Raw genomic sequence first — 23898 nt, forward strand, 5'->3', positions numbered from 1 at the left:
AATGCGTTTAACTTTACAAAGCGCTGTTTTTCCTTTCCTTCTCTTCCTGCTCTAAGCCCAGCTCGCTGAAGAGGAGTACGCACTGTTTACTCCATTTTACAAACAGGAGAGGTGAACTCAGAGAGTAAATAACTTAGCAAAGTCAACCGACAAGTTAGCAGTAGAAGTCGAAACACAGAATCCAGATCTTCTGGTTCATAGTCCGGGGCTCATTCCATAGATAAAGTGCCTCAATAACTACCTCACGTTCGAACTTAAACCCAACTTTCCCCATGACCTTTAACCTAACCTGCTTCTAGATTTTAAATTTATTTTGAAGTTTGACCCTGACCCCTCTCCAAAGAATCCTTTGTGCTAGGACTTCTCTTTGGGATCTTTGTTGCCTTTGACCTCTTCCTCTTTCCCTGCGCAGTGGTTCAAACCATTCCTGGTGTGATGGTCAGCCTGGCCCATCCCAGGAAGACCAGAGTATCCCTGCTTCCGCCTCCTTACTCCTGCCCTGATTGTTTGGCCCCCAAGCCAAGCTCAGCTCTAAGCACTTAGTGGGAAGGCCTAAATACTATTCAAATAAGAGAAGAATGACACTGAAGAGGAGAGAGTTAAAACCCAGTTTATTAGACCAGAGGCATGCGTCACCCATAGCCCTGCCTGCTGTTCTCTATCCGGAGCACACCCTTTGGCCTTGCTCCTGCTTCCCTCTGGAGAAGTCTGATCTCTAAGGAACTCCTAGGAGCCAAGAGTTCCCAAAGATCCTATATCCTCACTCTCCAACTGCAGGCCAATGCACAGGTGACCTGCCACAGGTCTTGTTCTGGGGTTGGAGACTGAGACAGCTGGGCAGAGAAGGCCTGTGAAGGGGCAGGGCTCTGGCCTGGGAGGAATGCATGGTGGAGGGGGCATGGCAGGTACTCTACCTCGCTGGTTTCTCTTTAAGGTAGGAAGGGAGGGACAGAACAGCAGAGCTTTCAACTTCCCCTCTAGGCCTGTCTCTTTCTTCCCACTACCAAACTGTACCTTACCAGAAAATATAAGTGGTGGGCTTGGGTATTAGGTGAGCAAAGAGGCCTGGGCATCCAGAAGGAGGCAAAGGCCACTGACTGAAGACCTCAGCCTCTGCCTGTCAGCACCCCGCTGCTTCAGCTGCAGAAGTCATCAACCCACAGCTCCCTCTGTCTCTGCAGATCTCAATCCCATGGGTAGGGGCTCTCTCTGTAGCAACCCCCTTCCATGGGGAGGCCACAGTCAGCTAGACAAAGGACATTGGGGTGGGTGAAGCAGGGGAGGGAATGTTAAGGCTGCAGGGAGGGCAAAGGGTACCCAGGTTGGGGAGAGAGGGTGAGGCCAGAAAGAGGCAGAGCTTGTAATTCACAGCTTCCTTTATGTCGCCACCGAGACGGTGCGAAGGTTACAATGCGCGTGTCGTCTCCTTGTGCTTCTTAGAGGGATGTGTGTACACAGTACAGACACCAGGGGAGAGTCCAACTCTTTATACAGGCGAAGGCATTCAGAGACCAGGGAGGGGTTGGAAACACAGAAGGGGAACTTGGAGTGGGAGGGTGGTTCTTAGAGACAAATGGGGATGAAGTAGAGACAGAGTCAGGGGAAAGTATATACAGAGATATAGCAATATAGAGTCTGTATCATATAGAAATAGAAAATGCAGATGAAGTTGTTGAGAGAAGCAAATGACGTTTCGGGAGAGGACTTGGGAGAGTTCCATAAGAAAATTTATGGATGTGGCCCTCTGCAGGGGCCCCTGGGAGAGGGACCAGTGAGGTTAGGCACCAGTGCCCCTCTCCCTGAGCTGGAAGCCAACCAGCTGGATCTTTTATGGGATGGCAGAGGAGGGCCGCCTCTTGGGATTTCTCTCCAGCAGCTCTGGGGTGGGGGTGAACTTGTAGGTATCAGGATGTGGCCTACAGCACCAGGGCCACATCTCGTCCCCAGTGCCACTTCTTCAGGGGATTCCCCACCCCTACCTCCCTAGAGACTTCACACTGTGTGAGGTGGTGGGGAGGGAACAGACACGACTCGGGTTCCTGCCTGGAGACTTGGGGTTGGGAGCGGTCACTGGGCTGAGAGGGTCTCTTAAGGCTGGGGAAGCCCCCCCTACTAGCCCTCCCCTTCAAGGTACATTCTCTGGTTTGGGGCCAAATTCCAGACCCCGAGGATCCCCTCCACCCCCCACTGGGAAGGGGCTTTGGTGACTGGTGGCAGCAAAATGTAGGTGGACACTCAGATGACAGACAGCCAGACAGACAGAATTCAGGCTGGGAGCTGTGGGAGGCAGCATGGAGCAGAGAGGGGCAGCCTGAGGTCACTCGCCCCGTTCTCTCTTTTTAGTTTGTTTTAGATTAGTTTTGTTAAAAAAAAAAAAAAAAAAGAATGGGATAGAGGCAGGGAGAGGACTCTACGGTCAAGACTCCTTCCTCACCACAGACAAGAGGAAAGGACCGCCCAGGAGTGGGGGGCTGCCTTGGAGGGGGGAGTGAGTCCCCAGGGCGGGGCAGCTGGGGGCCCCCTTGCTCTCCTAGCCCTCCCCATCTAGGCCTTTGGTACAGCGGCCTGCGGGGCTCAGCAGGTAAAGTCCTCAAAAGTGCCTCGGGCCGGATGGTGAGGTAGGATGTTGGCAGCATACGTCATCCCGGCAGGATGGCCCCGGAGGCTCTCACACGGGTTCTGGGGGAACGGCACAGGACAGGCACTGGTTATCGGAAGGGCCACAGGTGCTGCTGGGGCATGGGGGAGGCAAAGGAGAAAAGGTGGCAAGGGGGGTGGTCCTGGGGTGGTCGGGGAAAGGATGGGGCGGGAGGGCGCCCCGGGAGGGCGCCCCTCTCTCGCTCCCTCACGTGTCTTTTGACGTCATCCAGGCTGAGGGCCACGCCCTTGTCCGCGCTGCTCCGTTTGACCTCCTTCTGGCACTTCCCTCGTCTGCACAGCTTGTGTTTTATCACCTGGGAGGGAAGAGGGGTGGTGGGCGGGCGGGCGGGCTTGAACCCCGCCCCTCCCGTGGCCCCGTGCAGGCGCCCCGCCCCCACTTACCTCGTAGGCGTAGTCGAAGAGCTCCAGCACAGTGAGGATGCTGGCCCCGATGAACAGTCCCATCTGGCCTCCAATGTCACCTGCAGGGGGGCCCACAGGGAGGTCAGTGGGGTCAGGACACAGGGGGAGCGGCAGAGCTCATTGGGACAGGGGAAGGCCCCTGGGGCTGGCAGGGGAGGAGGCCTTGTGGGACGGAGGTGAGCAGCCTGCTTCGGGTGGTAGCGTGTCACACCATGCCCACGGCATGGGAAGGGGACAGGTGCCATCAGCAGCTCACCCAGGAGTCCTGCGATCTCATAGGCCTTCTTCTGCTCAATGGTCTCATAGTTGAGGACTTCAAAGAAAATGTCCAGCACCAGGATGTTCTCCCTGCAGAGGGGTTGGGAGAGGAGACCTCGGATCAAGTCACATCTCTGTCCCTTACTAGCTGGGTGACCTTCGCAAGTTATCCTCTCTGAATCTCAGTCTCCAATATCTATAAAACAAGATGCTGATGTGGATACCTGCCTTTTAGAGTGAGGATTAAATGTGATGGTGTAATTGAAAAGACGCTCCACGCACCAGCAATTGTGAGGTGATCCCAGTTACAGCAATGAGGATGAAGAGAGGAGGAAAGAGAAAGGGGTGCTTCCCCTACTTGTTCTGGCTTGATCTTCCCTCCATGCCCACCTCAGACTCTTTGGTTGCCTTCCCCATGTTATCTCAGTTTCCTCCTGTCTGCCAACCCCCATCAGAGCCCGCCCATTACCCTTCACAGTCAGAGCCCTTACCCTATGTACTGCTCAGATTTGTTGAACTTCTTGGCCAGGTACTTGGCTGATGCTTTGCTGGGGATCTTGACCATGGACAGCTCCTTGCCATAGCGAGTCAAGTTGCAGGGCATTTCACACACACAGTACTCCTGGTCCTTCTCCACCAGGAAGTCTGTGCCAGCAGGTGAGAGGTGCCAGTTGAGTGATGCCCTTCTGCCAGCACCTTCCTGACACGCACATCCTGGCCCTGCCCAAAGGAGGCCTGCACCCCCTTCTCTTTTTCTGACTTGTCCTTCACTTCGGCCCTGTGCCCACCTGTGCTGATCCTCACCCAGCCTCTCCATGGATATTTCCTAATCCTATATGTCATTCTCTCAGGGCCCTCCAGGGTCAACCAGCTGAGGTGCTGATGAGAGCAGGTGAAGGCCACCCCTCCCAGATGACCCCTGTTCATTTTCCACAGGGGCCTCTAGAGATGCTATTCCCAGTCTTGCTAAAGTCAGACACAGGAGAGTTCAGGTGAAGCCTGATCCAGGAATTATTTGAAGCTTCTGGGAGCTTGCTCTGAAACCCCTATGCATATGGCTGGCAGCTCCTCCTTCCCTCCCGCAGACTTCCCTGGGACAGGGGCGCTCACCCAGGGCAGGATCTGCACACTCCTTGTACTGCTCTGGAGTGCAGTATGGGGCATCCCCTAGAGAGGAGAAAAGACAGTGGTACAGGATGGAGATTAAAGGGGTCTTGTGACGCTGGTGATACCAGCGTCACAAGAAGCTGGGAGCTGGGAGAGGGTGGGAGGGTAGGAATAGTCAGCCCCCAGTCTGTCCTGGAAGTGACCTACCCCAGAGTCCATACCCCCTGGACCCTTCTGACCCATCCCCATGGGTCCAGGCAGGAACTGAGGTCAGAGAGGCAAGAGCCATATGGGTATGGACTGGGGCTGGAACTGGGGTGGAGAGAAGCCAGCTGGCCTTGCTTGCATGTTGGCAGGAGGTTAACATGCATGGGGAGCCGGTGAGGGGCAGTGCAGGCTGAGGGGCCCAGGACCGTGTTTGGAAATTTGGGGCCTGACCTGGCATGTGCACCATGCGGCAGTTACAGTTCTCCACCAGGTAGCGGGTCTCACAGTCGATGCGGCAGGCGGTAATGCTGTAGGAGTCGAAGAAATCCAAGTCCATGGTAACAGCTTTGCAGGTGCCCCAGGGCGGGGGCAGGTAGATGAGCTGCTGGGAGAGCCGGGGAGCTGGGGGGTGTGGGGACTTCTCCCCGAGTCACCTTGATGGACTTGTCTGACACGATGCAGAACTCAGGAGTCCTGCCCCCTCTCCCTGTGCAGCCTCTGAGGGTCTCCGAGTTTACGGAGCATCCCATTCATTAGATCATTCATGCTTCTGACTAGTCAGATGGCTACCCAGGCCCTAGCTCCCCCGTCCCTCCCATTATTGGTTGCCCACCACTCCACCTCCATCATGAGCCTCCAACCACCCACCCTGGGACCGGCCTCCTGTGGCCCTCTCACCCGCTGCTCTTGACAGGCCACAAAGGTCTGGAACCCTGGGGCTACACCAAAGCCCAGCTGGTCAATGAAGGGAGGTTCATCCTGACTGTGGATCTGCACTTTGATGCCCGCTTCGAAGGACGTCTCATCTAGGGGAATGAGAGGGGTGTGTGTTGGGAGGGCTTCTTACTCCCTAACCTCCTTCAGAGCTGGGGGCATCCTACCTCTCCTGAGATAACCACAACATACACTGAGACTGGGGGAGGGTAGTTAGTCCAAGGGCCCCTGGCCCATCCCCAGCCTCCTTCTGGGTTCACCAGCTCCATGCTACCCTGATGACCCCCGAATCCTACATACTTCTTTTCTTACCTGGCTTCAGTTAGGCATCTCGGTGTTTCAAATTATTTCTCACTGTCTCAGAGGCTCTCCATTTCTCCCCCTCCTTTTCTCCCTTCTCCCCCACGTCTCTCTGTCCCAAGGCCCCTGAGACCAGACAGACGGCATGCAGCCCAAGAAGAGACGGAGTTATTTATAGAGTGAGTGGTGGCCACGGATGGAAAGGGATGGCTGGTTACCTTGGAGAGTAACTGAGCCAGGAAAGGGGAGCCAGGGGAATGTGAGTGTGGCAGTCAGGTAGAGTGGAGGTGGAGATGGTGAGATGCTGGGAGGAAGCGAGGAGAGCCCACGCCCTGCCTCAGGCCCACAGTAGAGCCCAGGAGCCCCCCGACGGAGGCTGAGGCCCGGAGCCACAGGGAGGGGGGCCCCCCTGAGAGAGGCAACATACCGGTCTCCCCCCACACGGGCAGGTACTCGTCCTGCTGAATGTCCAGCATGATCTCCAGCCCATTGCCCGTCCCACCCTTCATGGTCTTCAGCCTGGGACGCCCATCTCGGCCAGAGTTGAACGTGTAGCACTTTCCATACCGTGTGAAGACCTGGTGGGGGCAGAGCGGAGAGCCTGAGAGTCCTGCCAGTACCCTCTGCCCACCAGGGACTGTCTCCAGACCCTCCAACTGGTGGAGTTTCAACCCTTCAGGAATGACCCCTCCTGAGCAGCCCACTCTCCATTTGTCCTCCTTCTCACCCATTCTGTCCTTCTTTTCCCTGCTGTGTGCCCTGCAAGGCTGATCCCTGTGGGGTGCACTGCCTGTGCTCCTTTGCCACCTGGATGGGCTTCGGGTTGGGTTTGACCAATGGGAGGTATCAGTAAGGAATCAGAGGACAGAAGGAGGGAGAGACCAGGGTATTTATCTGCAAGTGTTCTCGAGGTGGCTTAGACCCTTCATGACCACAAATCCCGCCAAGAGGGCTCCCTGCATAGCACTGTTGCCTCTTGGTGTTCCTTTAGCTTGAATATGACAATTTCCCACTATTTCTAGGTGCCTCAGGCCCCCTCATTGGTTTCCTTAACTCTGCCCACAATTCTATCAACAGTCCCTTTGTTAGTCTTTTCAACTAAACTATTCAAGTGTTAACCTTTTTTCCCGCTGGGACCCTAACATACACGCCTCCATCATCTGGAGCCCCTCACTGCCTGGTCCCTCCTTGGGACCCTCTCCTCAGGCCCAGGGCCTTCTGAGACTTATCTTCTCTTCTCCTGGATTTCACCCCGGGCATCTGAAATCCTGCTCTCCCCAAGACCAAGCTATGCTTTATAGTTTCCTCTGCCATTAGTCCCTTATGTCCATCACTGTTCCCTTATCACCAGAACCTGAACATCCAGGACCTGGCATGTTCGTCAATGCTGGTGCAGAACTATGAGGGCTGCAGAAGGGATCTCAGCCCTGGGGGCAGTCCCCTGACTCCATGCCACAGAGCAGCCCTTATTGCAGCCCTGAGTACACAGCCGTAGAGAGAAAAGTGAACCTATTCTTTATGGCCCTTTCCCCACAGCTTCCCAGAATGCCTCCAGGTTCCCACAAATGGGGTGAGTGTGCTTCAGCTACTGAGCAATGGTGACAGAGTCCACCAAGCAAGTCATGAGGTGAATACAGACACAGCCCAAAGAAAGAGAGAGACAGAGTGTCAGGCGAGACTGGAACAGGGAGGTGGTAGGGGTTACTAGTCAGTAGAGTCTTTGCCCCCTTCCCCCTTCCTGGAACAACCTCTTCCTTCCCCCTCTGGAAAAGAAAACCGGTGTTATCGCCATTTTGTGGGTGAAGTCCAGAGAGGAGGTAGAGAGAGAACTCCTAATCCCCCAGCTCCACTACCAGGCTTTGTGGCTTTCAGCCACAGGGTCCAGGCTGGACACGCACCCCTGCCTACCCGCCACCTGGGGATGTGAGGGACTCCTGGGTGGCTGAGGCCAGCTGGGAGCTGCAACCTTGAGCTGGCTCGGAGGACTGTGCTGCTGACCAGTGGACTGTGCTGCCACCTGGTGGTGCTGCCTGAGAAGTGCCTGCTCCAGCCTTAGATCCCGAGAAAGCCAGGTTGACCCCTTCCTTGGTCCATGTTCCTCTACCTCCTGGCCTGTCCGAGGCCCAGTGGCCAAAACCTCCAGGTTCCTGTCTGTCTGTAGTCAGTCCAAGATGCACTGATATGATGACACCCACCTACCCCTGCACTAGGGAAAAGGTGGGGGACTGAGAGATGGGTGTATGGGAAGGGAAGGCCTGGCATCTGGCACTTGTAGGGGACCTGTTGGGCCAGACGGAACTGGAAGCTGAACTGGGGAAAGGATGGGGTGCCGCTTGGTCCCTCAGCAGGGAAGGCCCTAGACTCTCCTAGTGAGGGCTTCCCCTGGGAAGAGGGTCCCTGGCCACTTAGAGATGGAGGGGGAGTGGGGAGGATTTAGAGGAGGCCTGTTATTCTCCCTCACCACACACACACACACACACACACACACACACACACACACACTGCAGGAGGAGCACAGGAAGACCACGTGAGGATGCTGCTGACAGGCATGCTGGGGTGGAGGGGGGATATCCCCAGCCCTCTGCCTCCCTTCCACACCCTTCTCTTGCGCCTCCAGGGACCAGGGGGCACCTGCCCCAGCTCCAGTACAGGGGTGATAGTCAACATTGTTAAGGCCAAGAGTAGGCACCCACCGCCAGATCAAAGGTTGACCTCAGCGATAGATTAAGGTGCTGACCCTGCTGGATCTGGGAAAGGGCTGGACGTGCTGGAGGATATTCAGGGAGACACCAGGGGCCTCAGGGCAACAACTAATTACCAACTATGTGTTTCAAGAGTCTAACAGGGAGGGCAGTACTGGCACAGCCCTGGAAATGGAGCCCAGCGGCAGACCCTGGGGCTCCCAGGCAAGCTCTGGCCAGGCCTCTCTCACAGAGGGTGGGTGGTCCAGGTGAGGTGGGGGGGAGGCAGGATGGTTACCAGCCCCAGGAGGTGACGGTCAGGGTGAGCCACGGCAGACACTGTTGGGCACCCACTCACCACTGAGAAGTTGTGAGGGCCACAGGGTCCCCCGCAGTAGGAGCAATAGAGCAGCATGTCCTCCAGCCGGTGGCAGGAGCGATTGTAGAAGCGGTGCAGGTTAAAGGGCTCCCCAGAGAAGGCCTCGGGCCCCGGTGGGGCGAGGGGCACCCCGGGGTCATCGCTTTCATCCAGCCCCAGCATGGGGGCCAGGTAGAGCAAGTCGGGGTAGCTGAGCTGGGAGAGCCGCACGGCATTGGTGTTGCAGAGGGTGACCGCCGGGAAGGCCAGCTCCGTCGTGGCCACTTCATCTAGCAGAGTCACATGTGGGTAGCTGAGGTAATAGGCAACTCGATCCCCGACCTGGCACAAGAAGGCACCCAGTGCCAGGATAAAGGCCGCTGCCCACAGGGCCTGCCGTGGCCCTGGACCCCCTTCCACAAAGATGTGGCTGGCTCCATGAAGGGTGCAGCTGTTGGCAAAGGCCACCAAGTCCATCGGTAAGTCCCTCTCTCTGGCCCCCTTCCTCTCTGCCTCCTTTTCCTTCTCTTCTCCCTCCTCTTCTGATTCTGAGTTGTCCTGCTGTTGCCGCTGGTGGGGACCCCAAATATCTCCCAAGGGCCCTGGGGCCTCCTCTCCAGAGGAGAATGACACAGAGCAGAAGATCTGGATGGGCATCTTCTCCAGGGGCTTCCTGGCACCAGGAGGTGGGCAGGAGAACAGGGGAGGAGATGTGATCCTAGGCAGGGTCCGGCAGTCCTCTTGCCAGGTCTCTGCTGCCTGGCTGGCCGTCCTCCCTTGCCAGGGCCTCTGTGGCAGTGTGGCTGAGGTGGGGAGGGGCTTAGAGAGGAGAGGAGGACCAGCCTGCCCTGTCAGGGAGGCGGCTGTCTGAGCCGATGAATAATTGATGGCTGTGGGAAAGGGAGGCCAATGGAGAGGAGCGGGGCCGGAGCCCCTTTCCCGTCACCAACTCCAGCAGGACAGACAGGGTCGAGGACAGAGTGGAAACGCTGGAAAAGCCCAGGGGCTCCAGGGGAGTTGGGACCTAGCAGAGTCCTCTGCTCTCACTGCCACGACTTGGGCCAGCAAGGGTCTCTGCCCATCCCCCAAGACACACACCCTCAGGCTCCCTCTCACCCTCCAGTCCACCTGCCCCTCGCCTTCCCACCCCAATTCTGAGTCCGCTGCCCTCATTCCCACCTGGTCCAGTCATTCTTCTGAGTTATCTGAGCCCCACACTCTCTCGGCACCTCTAATTAACCTCTAATTCTTCCCTAATGACTTGGAATCTCCCCAGTTATTTTATGGAGCCCCGCAGTTCTCCCCATACACCCTTACACTGCGGTTCCCCCTAATTATTCCTCTGATCCTCAGCTCCCTTCTGATCACTGGGCTGACCACAATTTACTTTCAGTTACTTCCTGAACCCCTGGTTGCCCCGAACCCCTACTCTCTCCCTTGACCTCCGGTTTCCCTCCAGCCATCCCTGACACCATTGATCCTCCCCTCCCTCCCCTGACCCCCCCCACTCTACTTCAGTCAGCACCCCACCACCACCACGCCGAGCTGCACTCCCTTCTGTGGCTTGGGGGGCAGCCCAGGTTCCATTAGCAGAGGTCTCTCACTGACCACAGACTCACTTATGGCCAGTTCCTGGCACTGGGGGAAGGGACCCTGTCTCTTGCAGCTGAAAAGCTTCCTGGCAGATCACCGCTCCCCCTCCCAGCTTGCCCATCCCCCAGCAGTCCAGGAGAGCAGGTGGAGGAATTCTCTTCTGGTGGGTGGAAGAAACCGAGCTCAGAACCGGGACAGGGTCCTGGGTCAGGTGGAGAGTGTTGGGAATAACCTGGGGTACCCCCAAACCCTCAGCCTCGCAGATACCCCCAGCCCCTCAGTCTCTGAGGCTCCTCTCGCTCCCAGTTGATCAGTCCCTGCCCCCAGGCCCCTGGCCCCTCTGTGTGCTCTGATTACTCAGGGCCACTGGTTGAGGAACTTGAGCCACCAGCCAAGTCTCCAGGGCCTAGAAGGTGACCTGAGGGGAGGAGAGGAGGGGAGGGAGGGAGGGGAAACGTATTAACCCTTCCTCCACAGAGCCAGAGGAGGACCAGTGGGGGTCAGACAAGTCTACTTGGGCCTTTCCATTCCTTAACCATCCCACAGCCCCAGGCTCCTGCCCCCCTTTCCCTCCCCCCTCCCTGCTCCCACATGTCTTCCCTCCTCCATTTGCATGCAGAGAGCCTGGAGCATGTTGGGGATGGCAGGCAGGGTGCCAGGTTCTAGCAGAACTGACTGATGTGGGACCTCTGGCCTCAGCTTTGCCGCCAGGGACACAGAGGCCCCGGAAGAAGAGCAGCCTTTGAGATCTGGTCCCTCTCCATCCTTACGCCATTGCCCTCAGACTGGTCTCCCACTCTTTTACCTAAACAACTACCTCCCAGCTGGTCTCCCTAACTCCCTGCCTCCCTGCAGTTTCTCCCCACCTTTAGTCCATGCTACGTAATTCCGACCACTCTTCCGCATAAAGACCTTCTCTCACTCCCCAGTGCCTCCTGGTAAAATTCAACCCCCGCCACCCCGGACCTACACGGCCTTGGCAAGTCACCCTCCAGCCTCACCTCTCCACCCCTCCACCCCACCTAGTCCAGGGTCCAGCATCCAGCCACCATGTCCTTCTCCCATCCCACAGACACACGAGGCTCATCCACAGTTCCATGCCTTCCCTGGACTCCATCTGGAGAATTTCTACTCATTTTTCAAGACCCTACTCACAGGTTACCTCCTCCGAGAAGCCTTCCCTGACTCCACAGGGCATAGTTAGTGCCCACTCAGGGGACAGACTGAAGGGCCCAGTTCTGCTCAAGTCGCTTCAAGCATGAGTAGTGATCAGTAGCTCCTTAAGGGCAGGGACTGTGAGAATGAAAGAGCAGGACCCAGGGGCCACGTGGAGAAACAGGAACCAGAGATAAATCACTGCAGAGATGAGGAGAGACCTCCCACCTTCAACTGTTGCCCTCAGGCTTCTCCTGTATGAATTCGCGGGTTCTTCTTCTGTTTCCTGTCCTGTGTGCATTTTCTTCCTGCCTACGGGACCTCAGCTCTCGGAGGGCTTCGCACGTCCCCAGGACGCGTTTCAGAGGTGAGTTCCAGACTTGGGTTGGAGGTGGGCCAGCCTAGGTGGAGGCTTGGGCTGGGAAAGCTGCAGCTGCCCATGCGTCCCCACACCCACTAGAGGGCATCGTTCCCCTCCTGCAGCCTTTCTGGAAGAGGAAGTAGATTGGACTTCCAGAGGGAAGAAACTAAGGCTGGGAAGCTCCTGGTGCTTCACCAGAGAGTAGGGTGTGCACACACGGAGCAGCTTCAGAGGACAGCAAATCTGGTGTGGCTGGACACTTCTTCCCCCACACGAACACAAAGACCTACACTGCACACCTACACAGCACTACACACAGACACACAGCCCTCTTGTGGGCAACGAAGACACACACACACACACACACACACACACACACACCCCAACTACTCTTCCTCCCTCCTCCATCCTCTAACATTCTCTCCTCCTCATCTCGATCTAGTAGACAAATCCACATTTTTCACAGTAATGGGGAGGTGAGGAAAGGACCAAGCAGCACAGACCCCCGAGCATACACAGAGGAGAAGTACCCAAGCAGACACGCTCGCAGAACGACACTCAATTCTGAACCCTCTATCCAAAGATGCGACCCCTCCCCACATCACTCCCTACCCCATACGTCTCTTAAGCTGTGTGTGGCCACCCAGTGCTTTCTGACGTTCTCCACATCTCTTTCTGAACTCCGGTCACCCCTCACATCTGTGGAATGTCTCCTGCTTTTCAACTGATGCCTCAGGGGATTCGTATACAACCCAGCAAAATAAGCAGGTTTGAGTAATTTCACCCCATTTGACAAATGAGGAAACTGAGGCACAATGACCTGTTCAAGTCTCGTGGAGAGCAAGTAGTAGGCTTGAGACTGGAAGTAGGTCATCCCTCTCTAAATCCCTTCCTTCTTCTCCATTCTTTCATTTACCCATCAAATATTTCCTGAGTGCCCATGTGCTGAGGACACGTGGAGAACAGATAAGGGACTGGGTCCTTGTGGAGCTTATTATCTAATGGGGGAGAGTTTTTTAAAATCACAAAAATAAATATTTAATTGCAAACTATGATAAGTGCTATGAAAAAAATAATACGGTTCCATGGAGGTGAATGACTGGGGGATCTGAACCAGACTGGAAACGGAGGAAGGTTTCTCTGAGAAAGTGATGTTTGACTTGCAATCTAAAGAATAAGGAGGAGTGATTAGGTAAAGGTCTGTGTGTGTATGTGTTGGGGGGCGGGCGGTATTCCAGAGAACAGAGTCAGTGCAAAGGCTCCGAGAGGAGAGAGCTGAGAAGAGGAGGATATATCTGGAGAGCAGGCCCTTAGGGCCTTGAAGGCTGGGTAAGGATTCTGGTCCCATTCCCCATGGAAGGATTTCAAGTGATCAGAGCAGTGTTTTGAAGAGACCACTCTGGAGGAGCCCGAGGGATTCTAGAAGTCCTGTTAGGAAGCCAATGCAGTGGTCTAGGTGAGACATGGAGCAGTGGGGTGGCCTGGAACAGGGGGATGGAGTGGAGATGTTTGGGAGTCAACACTGGCAGACCTGGTAAGGGAGGCGAGGGAGATGGAGTGTCAGGGATGGTTTCTAGTTTGCATAAGTGGGTGAATGGCTCACTAGATCAGGAACACAAGTACAGGACTAGTTTGGGAGCTAAGATGATGAATTTGGTTTGACACATGCTGGTTTCTTAGAGCCTTGGGGAGATCCAAGTGGAGATGTTAAGTGGGAAATTGGCCACTGAACTGATGCTAAGAGGAGAGAGCCGGGCTGAGACATACATTTGGCAGTTGTCAGTGTGTAGATGGTAATTGAAATCACGAGTGAAGATGAGACTGCTCAGGAATAGAATATAAAGTTTTTTTAGAAGAGATAGAAAGAAAAATGGCCTGATGTGGCAGTATCCACCCAAGCTAAACAGAATCCTAACCTGTGACTTAACCACAGCTCCTAGTTATATACCCAAGAGAAATGAGTGCATATGGCAACCCAAAGACATGAACAGGGATGTTCATAGTAGATTTATTTATAATAGCCCCAAACTAGTAACAACCCAAATGTCTAGCAAGAGTAGAATGGATAAACAAATTGTGCTCTATTTACATAAGGCAATACTACACAGCATTGAAAAAGAACTAACTACTGCTATATACAACGAGACTGAATCTCACAGACATAGTCATGAGCAAAAAAAGACAGACACAGACATGTATACACTGCATGGAGGATACATATAGTCTAGGAAGTTCAAGAACGGGTGAAACTTATCTCTACTGACAGAAGCCTGAATGTGGTTAATTCTTGTGGGGTAGTGTTGACTAGGAAAGGGCCCGAAGGAACTTTCCAGGACACTAGAAATGTTTTACAATTTTATACCAATGTAAATACATACCGATGTAATATGTCAAATATTACATTGTAAGGTACACCAATGTAAAAATATACTAATGAAAAATTCATCAAGCTGTTCCATTAAATCATAGCCCCACAATTTAAGAGAAGAGGAAAGCTTGGGATTGAGACTTGAGCAGTGCCAACATTTAATGGCCAAGTGGAAGAGCATGAACTGGCACAGAGGCAGGAGTGGCTAGACAAAGGAGGAAAATCAGGAGAGTACCATTGTTAGGAAAGAGAATAGTGCAAAACAGAGGTGGTGGTCAACCATTTGGAATGATTTTGAGACATCAAGGATAAAAAGTGGTTGTGGGTTTTGGAAATATGGAGGTCACTAGCGGCCTTAGCGAGAACCATTTTGGTGGAGTGCTGGGGCCGGGGGAGGAAGGCAGCCCGAGTGGATCAGACAGTGAGATGGAGATGAGAAAATGGAGACAGTGGAATCTATGCATCAATTTTAAGAATTTTGTCTGTGAAAAGAAACAGATACTGTGGGAGCTGGAGGGGGCTGTGGAGTTGAGAGACGTTTGTTTATTGGGTTTTTTCTTAACCTAAAGCCTGGTACATAGTAAGTGCTCAATAAATATTAGCTGTCATTATAACTATACATTTTTTAAAATTTATTTATTTTATTTATTTATCTTTGGTTGCGTTGGGTCTTCACTGCTGCGCGCGGGCTTTCTCTAGTTGCGGCGAGCGGGGGCTACTCTTCATTGTGGTGCACGGGCTTCTCATTTCGGTGGCTTCTCTTGTTGCGGAGCACGGGCTCTAGGCGCACGGGCTTCAGTATTTGTGGTGCTCAGTAGTTGTGGCTCGCGGGCTCTAGAGCGCAGGCTCAGTAGTTGCGGCGTGCGGGCTTAGTTGCTCCGTGGCATGTGGGATCTTCCTGAAGCAGGGCTCGAACCCGTGTCCCCTGCATTGGCAGGCAGGTTCTTTTTTTTTTTTTTAGAAGCCCAGTCTTTTCTTCTCAATGTCACGGTAAATCCCTTAAAGCTGACTTGGGCTGATTCTTATCTATGAACTTCACAGTACCTGGGAATTTACCCAGTAAGATTTCAATAGCTGTGTCTCCTCTGCGTGCAGGGAACAAAATCAGGCATTTCCACATGTCCAAGTGCCTCCGTGCAGTCGGTCCAGGCCGGCAGGGCAGGTGGGTTCTTAGCTGCTGCGCCACCAGGGAAGTCCCTATAGCTACACATTTTAAGATGGGAGAATCTTAAGCATGTTTCAGTGTCAATCGGAAGGTTCCACTGGAGAGGGAGAGACCGACTACAAAGGAGGGAGAGGCAGAATCTTTAAGGTAAAATTCCCATAAAGATAGAAGGAGATCAGATGGTAAGAATAGGTTGAGATTTCAGCCTAGAGAAGATGGATGTTCCCCTCTGGGGGCAGGTACCTGGAGGAGCGGGGAGATCTTGTCTGAGGCTCCTATCTTCTCTGTAAAGTGGGAGGTGAGGTCATCTGCTGAGGGTGAGAGGGGGGCTAGGAAGGGTGGTGGTTTGAGAGGCGTAGAAAAATTTACAGTAATCACTGGGGAGAGCAAGTTGACGGGAAAACACAGTGGGGTTGCCAGGGCAGCACTGGCATGTTGATCATGAACACAATGTGATTCCAAGCCGTGTGACTTCCTCTGGTAGAGTGTTGCTGAGGAAGCCAGTGGTGGGTCCATCTAAGGCTGGGACTTGGCCAAATGGTGCAATGAAGACGCAGAGGAGTTACAAGATGGTGTACTCAAACTGAGGCTGGGGTTCTTCTCTTTTGCATCCTTTTTTTTTCCCTTCCTGCCTCATCACACCACCTCTTTACAGAGCATGGGCAGCTGGGGAGCCGGGCACCCTCCTCCACCACACATCCCTGCTCCTATGGTCACGCACGAAGAACCTGGGCTTAGAAGATCTGAGGTCACTCTGTCATTTACTGGCTGTGTGGCCTCAGGCAAGTCATGTAACACCTCTGAGCCTCAGTTTCCTCATCTTTCAAATGAAGATATTAACATCTTCCTGCCTGCCAGAATTATGAGGATCACAGGAGCTAAAGTAAAGGGAATTTGTAAACTGCAAAGCATGACAGAAAGAGAAGATTAATTTGGCAGGTATGTGTTCCGCATGGGGCCAGAGGTTCGTGGGCACACGAGCTCTCTCCTGCAGACACATGAAGAGAGCTGCGTGTGCCCCTGTGCACATTCATGCCTGTCCACGTCACACCCTAGTCCACGTCCGCATTCTCCCACTCTCAGACATGCACAGGGAGGTGCGCATGTGTGCTTGCACACCTGGGGCACACGTGCAGTGTGTGGTGAGGAAGCCTGAGTTGGCTGCTCTCCATGGTCAAGGCCACTGCAGCAGTCTCTCCCCGAGGGATGTTCCCAGCCAGGCACGAAGAGCCGACACACCAATCAGAGACACTCAGCTACACAGCAGATACTCAGCTACACAGCCCAACCTCCCAGGCCTCCAGGACTGTCAGCCACATCGAGGGGGTGCAGATGAGAGGAGTGGAAAAGGGTTTTCTTTCCAAGAATTCATAGGAGCTCAGAAAAATCACAACTTGCCCTCCCTCTCCCTCAGGAGTGGCCTTGGAGAGCCTGGAGTGAGAGCCTCTGTCCTTAGAGCTTCTTAAGGGAACTTTCCCTCAAGGTGACTACACAGCAGTTTCACGTTCATTTTAAAATTTTCCACGAGGAAGATGTCTGATGCATGTGTCCAGGAAACGGTACTGCACACCCATTCTACACATGGGCCAGTGGGGGGCCTAGCCAGAGTGTCCCAGAGGCTGAAGGAGGGGCTGCCCCTCGACAAAGAATAATTTAAAAATCCATTTACAGCCCCCTTTGCTCACAGGAAATTGAGCCTAGAAGCTGAGAAATGGAGCCAGATGAAACTATGCCCAAAATAGAACCCAGGAGTCCCAGACGCATCCTCCACCCAAACCAGGCTCCCTTCTCCTTCGAGCTGTCTCTTTCCCTGCTTTGCCTCCCAGAATCCCCACGCCAGAGTTCTGACCAGAAGGTTCTCAGCCAGAGGGTACAGACATACAGGGTACAGACATACAGTAAGGGAAGGCTTGTGCCTCGGGAACTTGACCAAAGACCATGACCCTTGCTGGAGAGAACTAGACTGGTCATCAGCTGGGAGAGGCTGGGCTGGGGGAGACACCACGCATTCTGTAGAACTGAAGTTTCTCTCTTTCTTTCTTTTAGGCTGCGCGGCACGGCTTGTGGGATCTTAGTTCCCCAACCAGGGATTGAACCCGGGTCCTCGGCAGTGAGAGCACAGAGTTCTAACCACTGGACTGCCAGCGAATTGCCAGAACTGGCATTTCTGAATAGCTGAGCTGGGCTGGGGAGATTGGAAGGACCCCACCTAGATGTGGAGGGTCCTCTCATCCCTGGCACGTGATTCTCTGCTCCAAAGCCCTTCGGCTTCCCTTAGTACCACCCTGCACTCTGAGCCTCCGGGGAGTACTGCACATGGCTCGACGCTCCCTGAGGGCAGGGACAGGCTCCGCCTGTTCACCGCCGCCCCTGGTGCCCAGCACGAGGCTTGGCACTCCCAAGGGGCTCTGTCGGTGACGGAAAGGAATCAAGCGGAGCTCGACACTCCCAACTCCAGCCCCTTGTGCCTACTATTCAGTCTCCCTCACCATCCCCCAGGAATTGAAACTGCCTTCCACAAAGCTGAAGCATGCCCCCAAGCCACCTCCACCCACAGCAGAAACGTTCAGACCTCTCTGCAGGCCTCCCCTCTGCTTCCTGGATGCACACCAGGTGCAGTGGTGGCCCTACCATGGAGTTCTCCACAGGCTGGGGCAGGAGAAAGCCCAGGGCTTCGAAGCAGTGCTCCTCCCCACCGCTCCACTTCCGGCTCTGCCCCCAGAGCTGCTGACTTACATCAACTCCCTATTACTTTAGCCAACAGCCGGAGATCAATTAACTGAGAGTAGCCTCTTAGCTGACAGTAGTCTGGGAGAGGGGCAGAGTCAGAAATGGCAAGGGATGGGGGAGGAGAGGGAGGAGGTGAGAGAGGAAACTGAATCACCTGAGGGAGGGGTGTGTGTGTGTGTGTGAGAGAGAGAGAGAGAGAGAGAGAGACCCCAATGCAGGTCCCCTGGATTCGTGCAACTGGCTCAACTCCAGTCTCCTCCTTCCAACCTCAGTCACTTCTGAGGGAGGGAGGGAGGGAGAGAAGGGAAGGGTAAGGCTGGAGGAGGTATCCAAGAACGGCTAGGGCAGGGTGCCCCTCTTCCCAAGCTAACCTCTCCACTCCAGCCTCTCCTATCCCTCTGCACTCCCTGCATGCTCCCCTGTCCACACCCCACCACAACCCCACACAAAGACCACTGGGCTTCTGGGTGCGGTAGCCCCCAAACCCTCCTTTCTTCTCTGTGTGTAGCAGTGTGGGCAGCCCTTCCCTTCAGCAGCCCCTCCATTCCCTGCCTAGCTGGAGGGAACAGACCCAGGGAGTGAGGTCGGGTCCTCCCCAGGGACTCCAGGTCTGAGCTGCTGTGGGGTGGTGTGATGAGGGGTGTCAGTGAAGGGGCAGAGCCAGCCCTGGGGATAAGGAAGCTCCCATTGCTAGTCCTGGCTCTCCCTGGGACCTGCCATCCCTGGCTCTTCTTGCTTTAAGATGACCTCTCCCTCCAACCTCTGGGTCTCAGGATCACCCCCCTTTTATATCAGCATCTCACCTCCTCCAGGTGCTCCAGAAGAGTCCTGTCCACCTCCAGAACCTTGGGGGGATTTCTTTGCCCACCTCTCCTCTGGGAGATTGCCCCCACTCCAGGGTCCCCTGGACTCTTGTCCTCCTATCCCAATTCCACCCTCTCCTGAGAGAATACTGTCCCCACTGCATACCCACCCCCAGGATTTCCATTCTCTGCCCTCCCCTTCCATCTCTTCCAGGGTTCAGAAATGAATTCCCACTTCTCTCCCCCAGGCAAAGGCTCTGGGACTCAGCTGGAAGAGGGGGGTGGCATAGGGCAGACCAGGCCACCATCTGCCAGCCCCCTCCCCTTGGTGCTGTTCAGCATTCCAGCCACATCGGAGCTCCCACTGCCAGGGACAGATAAGGTGCAGCTGGAGGCTGGCACCAGCTGCGACTGTGCTCACCCCCCCCAACACCCCACCCCTACCCAGACTTCGGCAGACAGCTGCACCCCCGGGCCCCCTCCATGGAACCCCTATCCTGCCTTGGCCTGGCTGGCCTCAAAGCGGGGTGGGAGAGTGGAGCCTCAGACCCTGTTGCCCTGGCAACCAAGCACCCCACCGAGAAGGAAAAGAGGAGGGAAGAGGGGGCCTGTGGGTGGGTCTTTGGTAGCTCTTTTGGTAGCTCAGGAGAGAGCTACTGAGGCCTACCCAGTTGGGCTGCTGGGGGGACACTCTTCCCATTGCCCTCTGCCTCTTCAGTCCCAAAGGGTTTCCAAGCCAGTTTCTCCCAGATTTAGCCCAGGTTCCCCCCACTCTCCCAAGCTGACTCAGCCACAGCTGGGGGATGGACCTGGCCAAACACCTCTTGGACCACGTTCATCCCCTGAGGTTCAGCTGGATTCAGAAGCACATCTGGGGGGAATGCTTGTCGCTGCAGACCCCCACCATGGGAGCTGAGGTGTCTAAGGGACCAGAGGATGCCCTTCCTATACCCCCTGCACTGTCCTCCAGGAGCAAGATTCCTATTGTTGGATGATGGTCGCACTTGGAACCCACAAAAGAGTCCACATGTGCCTGTGCACACTCTATTTTGCAAACACTTTGAGCTGGACTCGGACCCCAGTTAAGAACCTCTGCTCTCAAGGCAGCAGAAGATGCCAAGACGGTCTCCCCTAAGCTCTGACCTGAGAGAGAGATGTTTTCTGTCAGTGCCTCATCTGTCCAGGAGCTAGACACACGCCTCGTGTCCTAGCGGAGACCAGCAAGGATGGAGAGGCAGATGTTAACTATGGGACCAGGGAGAGGAGGGAGAAGGTGGAGCATCAGGCAAGGGGTATCTGTGCCCCTTAGGACCAGGGAGCTGGAGGAGAGTGCCAGCGCTCTTCTTCTCCACCAGGGAGATGTCAGACACGGACTCACAATAAGACTCCCATCTGTGTAGGGACATCTCTTATGGGCAGAGTAGAAAGGGGCTGTTGAGGTCAACCTGAGAGGGCAGAAGGAAGGTCTGAGAGGTTTGGGTCCAGCTACATTCAGGGTCAGGCCTTTGACATGGGCTCAGAGACAGTAAAAACCTGGTTCCTGACAACCCAGAACCAAGAAGTGCCAGTGTTGGGCCTGTGGGATTCTAGCCATGTATTTCTCCCCCAGCAAGAGAAAGAATTCACACTGCTCCAGAACTTTGTGAACCAATCATATCTCCATCTGACTGTGTAGGGTTGTCCCCTCAGACAACATGGACCAATCACATTTCAGGGTCTCCATTTCCATGAACCAAACATATCTTAGCACCACCACTTGGAATCTTTCTGGACGTGAGGGACAGATGGAGCCTCAACTGTATACTTTCTATGAACTCCACTTTGTTCCTTAGCACCTTCCCAGGTCAAGCCAAGCAATTCCCTTCCTCATCCAAACACTACGAACCATTCAATCTAATGGGTTTTCTCTATCTTTCTTGATGGTTCCTTCTGTTTGTGTGTGGGGTATGTTGCAGAGGAGGAGGCCTCTGGCTTTCACTTCCACCTTCAACTACAGTTCTTCTACCCTTGGGAATATAGTTGGTGAGCCTGGGAGCCCTTTGGTCTTGGGCCCTGGGGAATCCAGCACTCTCCCGTTTTGAGGAAGGAGAAGTGGGAAGGAAATGGTTCTTGCATCATGCTAAGCTCCCTATGAGCTTGGCTCAGCAAGGACTGTGGTCATGTAAACTTTGTCCAGCAGTATTGACAGAGGCCCATGAAACTGGTCTCAGATAAAGGCTTAAAGAGATTGGGAAGTCGTGTGTAACTTCAGCAGGAAAAAACAAGCATGACTATGGTTCCAACCTTTCTACACAAACAAATGCAGTTCATGCTGCCATAATGCTAGGGAGGAAGCAAGCAAGTGTGGGAGAAAAGGGGAGGATCTGAGAGTGGAGAACTGGGGGCAGGCATGGACAGAAAAAGAGTCCTAGGGGAGCCTGGGTTTTCAAGAGCAATTGTCAGAACTGGAAGTGGACATGATGACTCCAGGGTCAGCAATATTAATGCAAAGAGCACACTGCATTGGGACTGAATGAGACATGAGTTCTAATCCTGAGTCTGTCACTAACCAGCTCTGTGAGCTCGGGCAACTCATTCTACCTCTCTGTCTCAGCTTGTTAAATAGAGATAATATGACTATTCATCCAGGGGATTGAAGGACAGTCTAGAAAGCATTTGGAAGAGTTCCAAGCACTAGCCTCACATTTGGTATACTTTTGCATACATGGCTCCAGGTCCTCTGACCCCTTTCCACAGTCCCTGCCTGTTTCTAACCCCCCAGGAACCTGTATGACTTGCCCATGATCACCTGGCACATGAGATGCCAGTCAGTTCCCCTAACCCTCCCTGGGGCGCTGGCTTTGAGGCAGCCCCATCTGTGTGTGGAGGGTATGAGTATCTGTGGGGCATCTCCATTTTGAGAAGCAAAGGGAGTCTCCAGTTCAGCCATGACTGTGTACCCCAAGTCATCTCTTCTTCCTCAGACCCTGACTTTGTGGGCTGGCAAGGGGGGAACCCAATCAGACAGTGTGTGTGTGTGTGTGTGTGTGTGTGTGTGTGTGTGTGTGTGTGTGTGTGTGTGAAATGGCTGGGGTAGGGGAGGGGTGGCACAGAGAGAATTACCTGTCCAGTTTTTTAAGAGAAAACTTCCCTTACTTCCCATGTTTCATGGTGCTTCTCAGACTTTAACTCAAACTACCTGAGGGTTTTGTTAAACTGCAGGTTCTGATTCAGTAGGTCTGGGAAGTGGGGTGGCAAAGTCCTACATTTCTTTCAAGGTCCCAGATGATGGTCCTCGGACCTCATTTTGAGTAACAAGACTTCAGCTTACCCATCACCACCCCCAGCTCTGACACCTGTGGCCCAGAAGGTAAGCTTGATGGGGTCAGGGGCCCTGCCAGGCTGTGTGTGTGTGTGTGTGTGTGTGTGTGTGCGTGTGTGTGCGTGCACGCTATAGGCTCTCTTTCCTGCCATCACGGACACAAGGCTGAAGCCGAGGCCCTCACAAAGAGCAAATGAGTCCCTGAGCTGAACAAAGTACCCGCCTGCCAGAATCGAACCCTAGGGACACACAACTTCCTCCCCAGAGGCCGCCCGCTTCTAGTCTCCTGCTCCTCTGGGGGCTGGCTGACTCACGCCCCACACCAGCCAGGGGGCTCACTCACCACCTTGAAGTCCTCAGCGCTGCAGACCTCCCCCCGGAAGTGGCAGGAGAGCAGCATGTCTCGAATGTCGTGCCCCGCACGGTCGTAGAACTCGCGCATGTTGAAGGGCTTGGGCTTGAAGCTGCGGAAGTTGGCCTTGTCCTGCAGTATCTCCAGCTGCTTTTCATCTGCCATCTGTGTGTCTGGTATCTCATACCTGGAGCAGGGTGGGGTGTGGTGGGGGTGTGAGCAGTGCATGGATTGGCAGGACCTTCAGTTCCTGCCTCCATCTGGCCTCCGGTGTCCCATGCCCAACCCTGGGGGGAGGGCAGCATCCAGCCCTGGACAGAGGCATGAAAGAGCTGGGCGTGTCTAGAGGATCTGCCCCGTGGGGTCTGAGAAGGCAGAGGATCGCAGTGGCTGCCCAGGGGCTGGGCATCTGAGCACATGGGTAAGCATGGGTGGGCAGAGAGATCAGGGCAGGAACTATGGCTTTTATACCATAGTTTCTACCCTTTAAAGATGGTATGCCCGGATCCCCCAAGGGAGGAGAATATTGAGACATAGTGGCGGGAGGGTGGGCAAAGATCACTCCAGGGAGGGTGGCCATGTCTCACAGCTGGGATCAGAGATTGGGTGCCCCTAATTGAGTGCTTGGCAGTACCCCGATCTCTTTGCTGTGAGTGGCAGGTTTGGGGGGCTGGAGGGCAGGGTGGTATGGGCTGTATGGTGGCTTAGAGAGGAAGCACCCTGACAGGGGGTCTGGCAGCCGGATGGGTGAGAACCTCCCACCTGTTGTTGAGCAGAGCCAGCAGCTCCCCAGCGTGGTACAGGTCGTTCTTGGAGACTTGGCTAAAGCGGAACTCGTTGAGGTTGCACAGCGTGACAGCAGGGAAGGTGAGCTGGGAGGCAGCCACCTCGTCGAGCTTGGTGACGTGGTGGTAGTGGAAGTAGTACTGCACGCGCTCGGTGCACACACACAGCAGCACAGCCAGTGAGCCCAGGAAGCAGAGGGCCCAGAGCGCCCGCTTCAGAGACAGTCGCTCGTAGGAGAAGATGTGGGCCAGGCCGTGCAACGTGGAGCTGCTGGCGAAGGCCTGGATGCTCACCGGCTGGACGCCACCCACCTCCTCCTCCTCAGCCTTCAGTTCCATCCTGGCCGAGGGGATCCTGCGGGAAGGGGGTGGGGGAGTCTGTCATGGTCCTGGGATGAGAGTACACACAGCATCCCTCCAGATGTGTCCATCCCCATCTCCAGAGGTCACTGTCTCTGGTGTGCAGCCAGAGGTGGCTGGCTGGGGGACACACTCTCAGAAGAGGGTTCCTCCAAATGCAGGGGTTTGGGAGTCAGCTTAGGCCAAGAGAATGCTCTCCCAGGGAAGACTCCCAGGCCAGGGGAGACCCCAGATGCA

The 23898-nt window shown here is 54.7% G+C and overlaps 1 protein-coding gene across 5 annotated transcripts; it reads right to left on the reverse strand.

Moving 5' to 3' along the window:
* Positions 1-2574: 2574 nt before the first annotated feature.
* On the reverse strand, positions 2575-23640 carry ASIC1 (acid sensing ion channel subunit 1). 5 transcript variants are annotated; one of them, XM_061204593.1, is made up of 13 exons: positions 23279-23640; positions 22508-22703; positions 20668-20670; positions 6381-6465; positions 6077-6232; positions 5314-5441; positions 4867-5017; positions 4432-4488; positions 3813-3966; positions 3320-3411; positions 3043-3122; positions 2850-2954; positions 2575-2679 (listed from the first exon to the last, which is right to left on the reverse strand). In XM_061204593.1, the coding sequence occupies exons 1-13, from the start codon at positions 23638-23640 to the stop codon at positions 2575-2577; spliced, it is 1674 nt and encodes a 557-aa protein (XP_061060576.1). The 5 variants fall into 5 exon arrangements, with proteins under 5 accessions (XP_061060576.1, XP_061060577.1, XP_061060574.1 ...); XM_061204594.1 differs by lacking the exons at positions 6381-6465; positions 20668-20670 and having other exon boundaries at positions 6077-6227; XM_061204591.1 differs by lacking the exons at positions 6381-6465; positions 20668-20670 and having other exon boundaries at positions 3191-3411; positions 6077-6227.
* Positions 23641-23898: the final 258 nt, after the last annotated feature.

Source organism: Eubalaena glacialis, chromosome 11, assembly GCF_028564815.1.
Source record: "Eubalaena glacialis isolate mEubGla1 chromosome 11, mEubGla1.1.hap2.+ XY, whole genome shotgun sequence".
In the NCBI taxonomy this organism is placed as follows: domain Eukaryota; kingdom Metazoa; phylum Chordata; class Mammalia; order Artiodactyla; family Balaenidae; genus Eubalaena; species Eubalaena glacialis.

Coding starts and splice junctions, on each gene's coding strand:
- ASIC1 (XM_061204591.1), bottom strand. CDS start 23,640: ATGGAACTGAAGGCTGAGGAGGAGGAGGTGGGTGGCGTCCAGCCGGTG. Junction 5,442..6,076: donor GCCCGTGTGGGGGGAGACCG/GTATGTTGCCTC, acceptor TCATTCCCCTAG/ATGAGACGTCCTTCGAAGCG. Junction 3,967..4,431: donor GTGTGCAGATCCTGCCCTGG/GTGAGCGCCCCT, acceptor CTGCTGGCACAG/ACTTCCTGGTGGAGAAGGAC.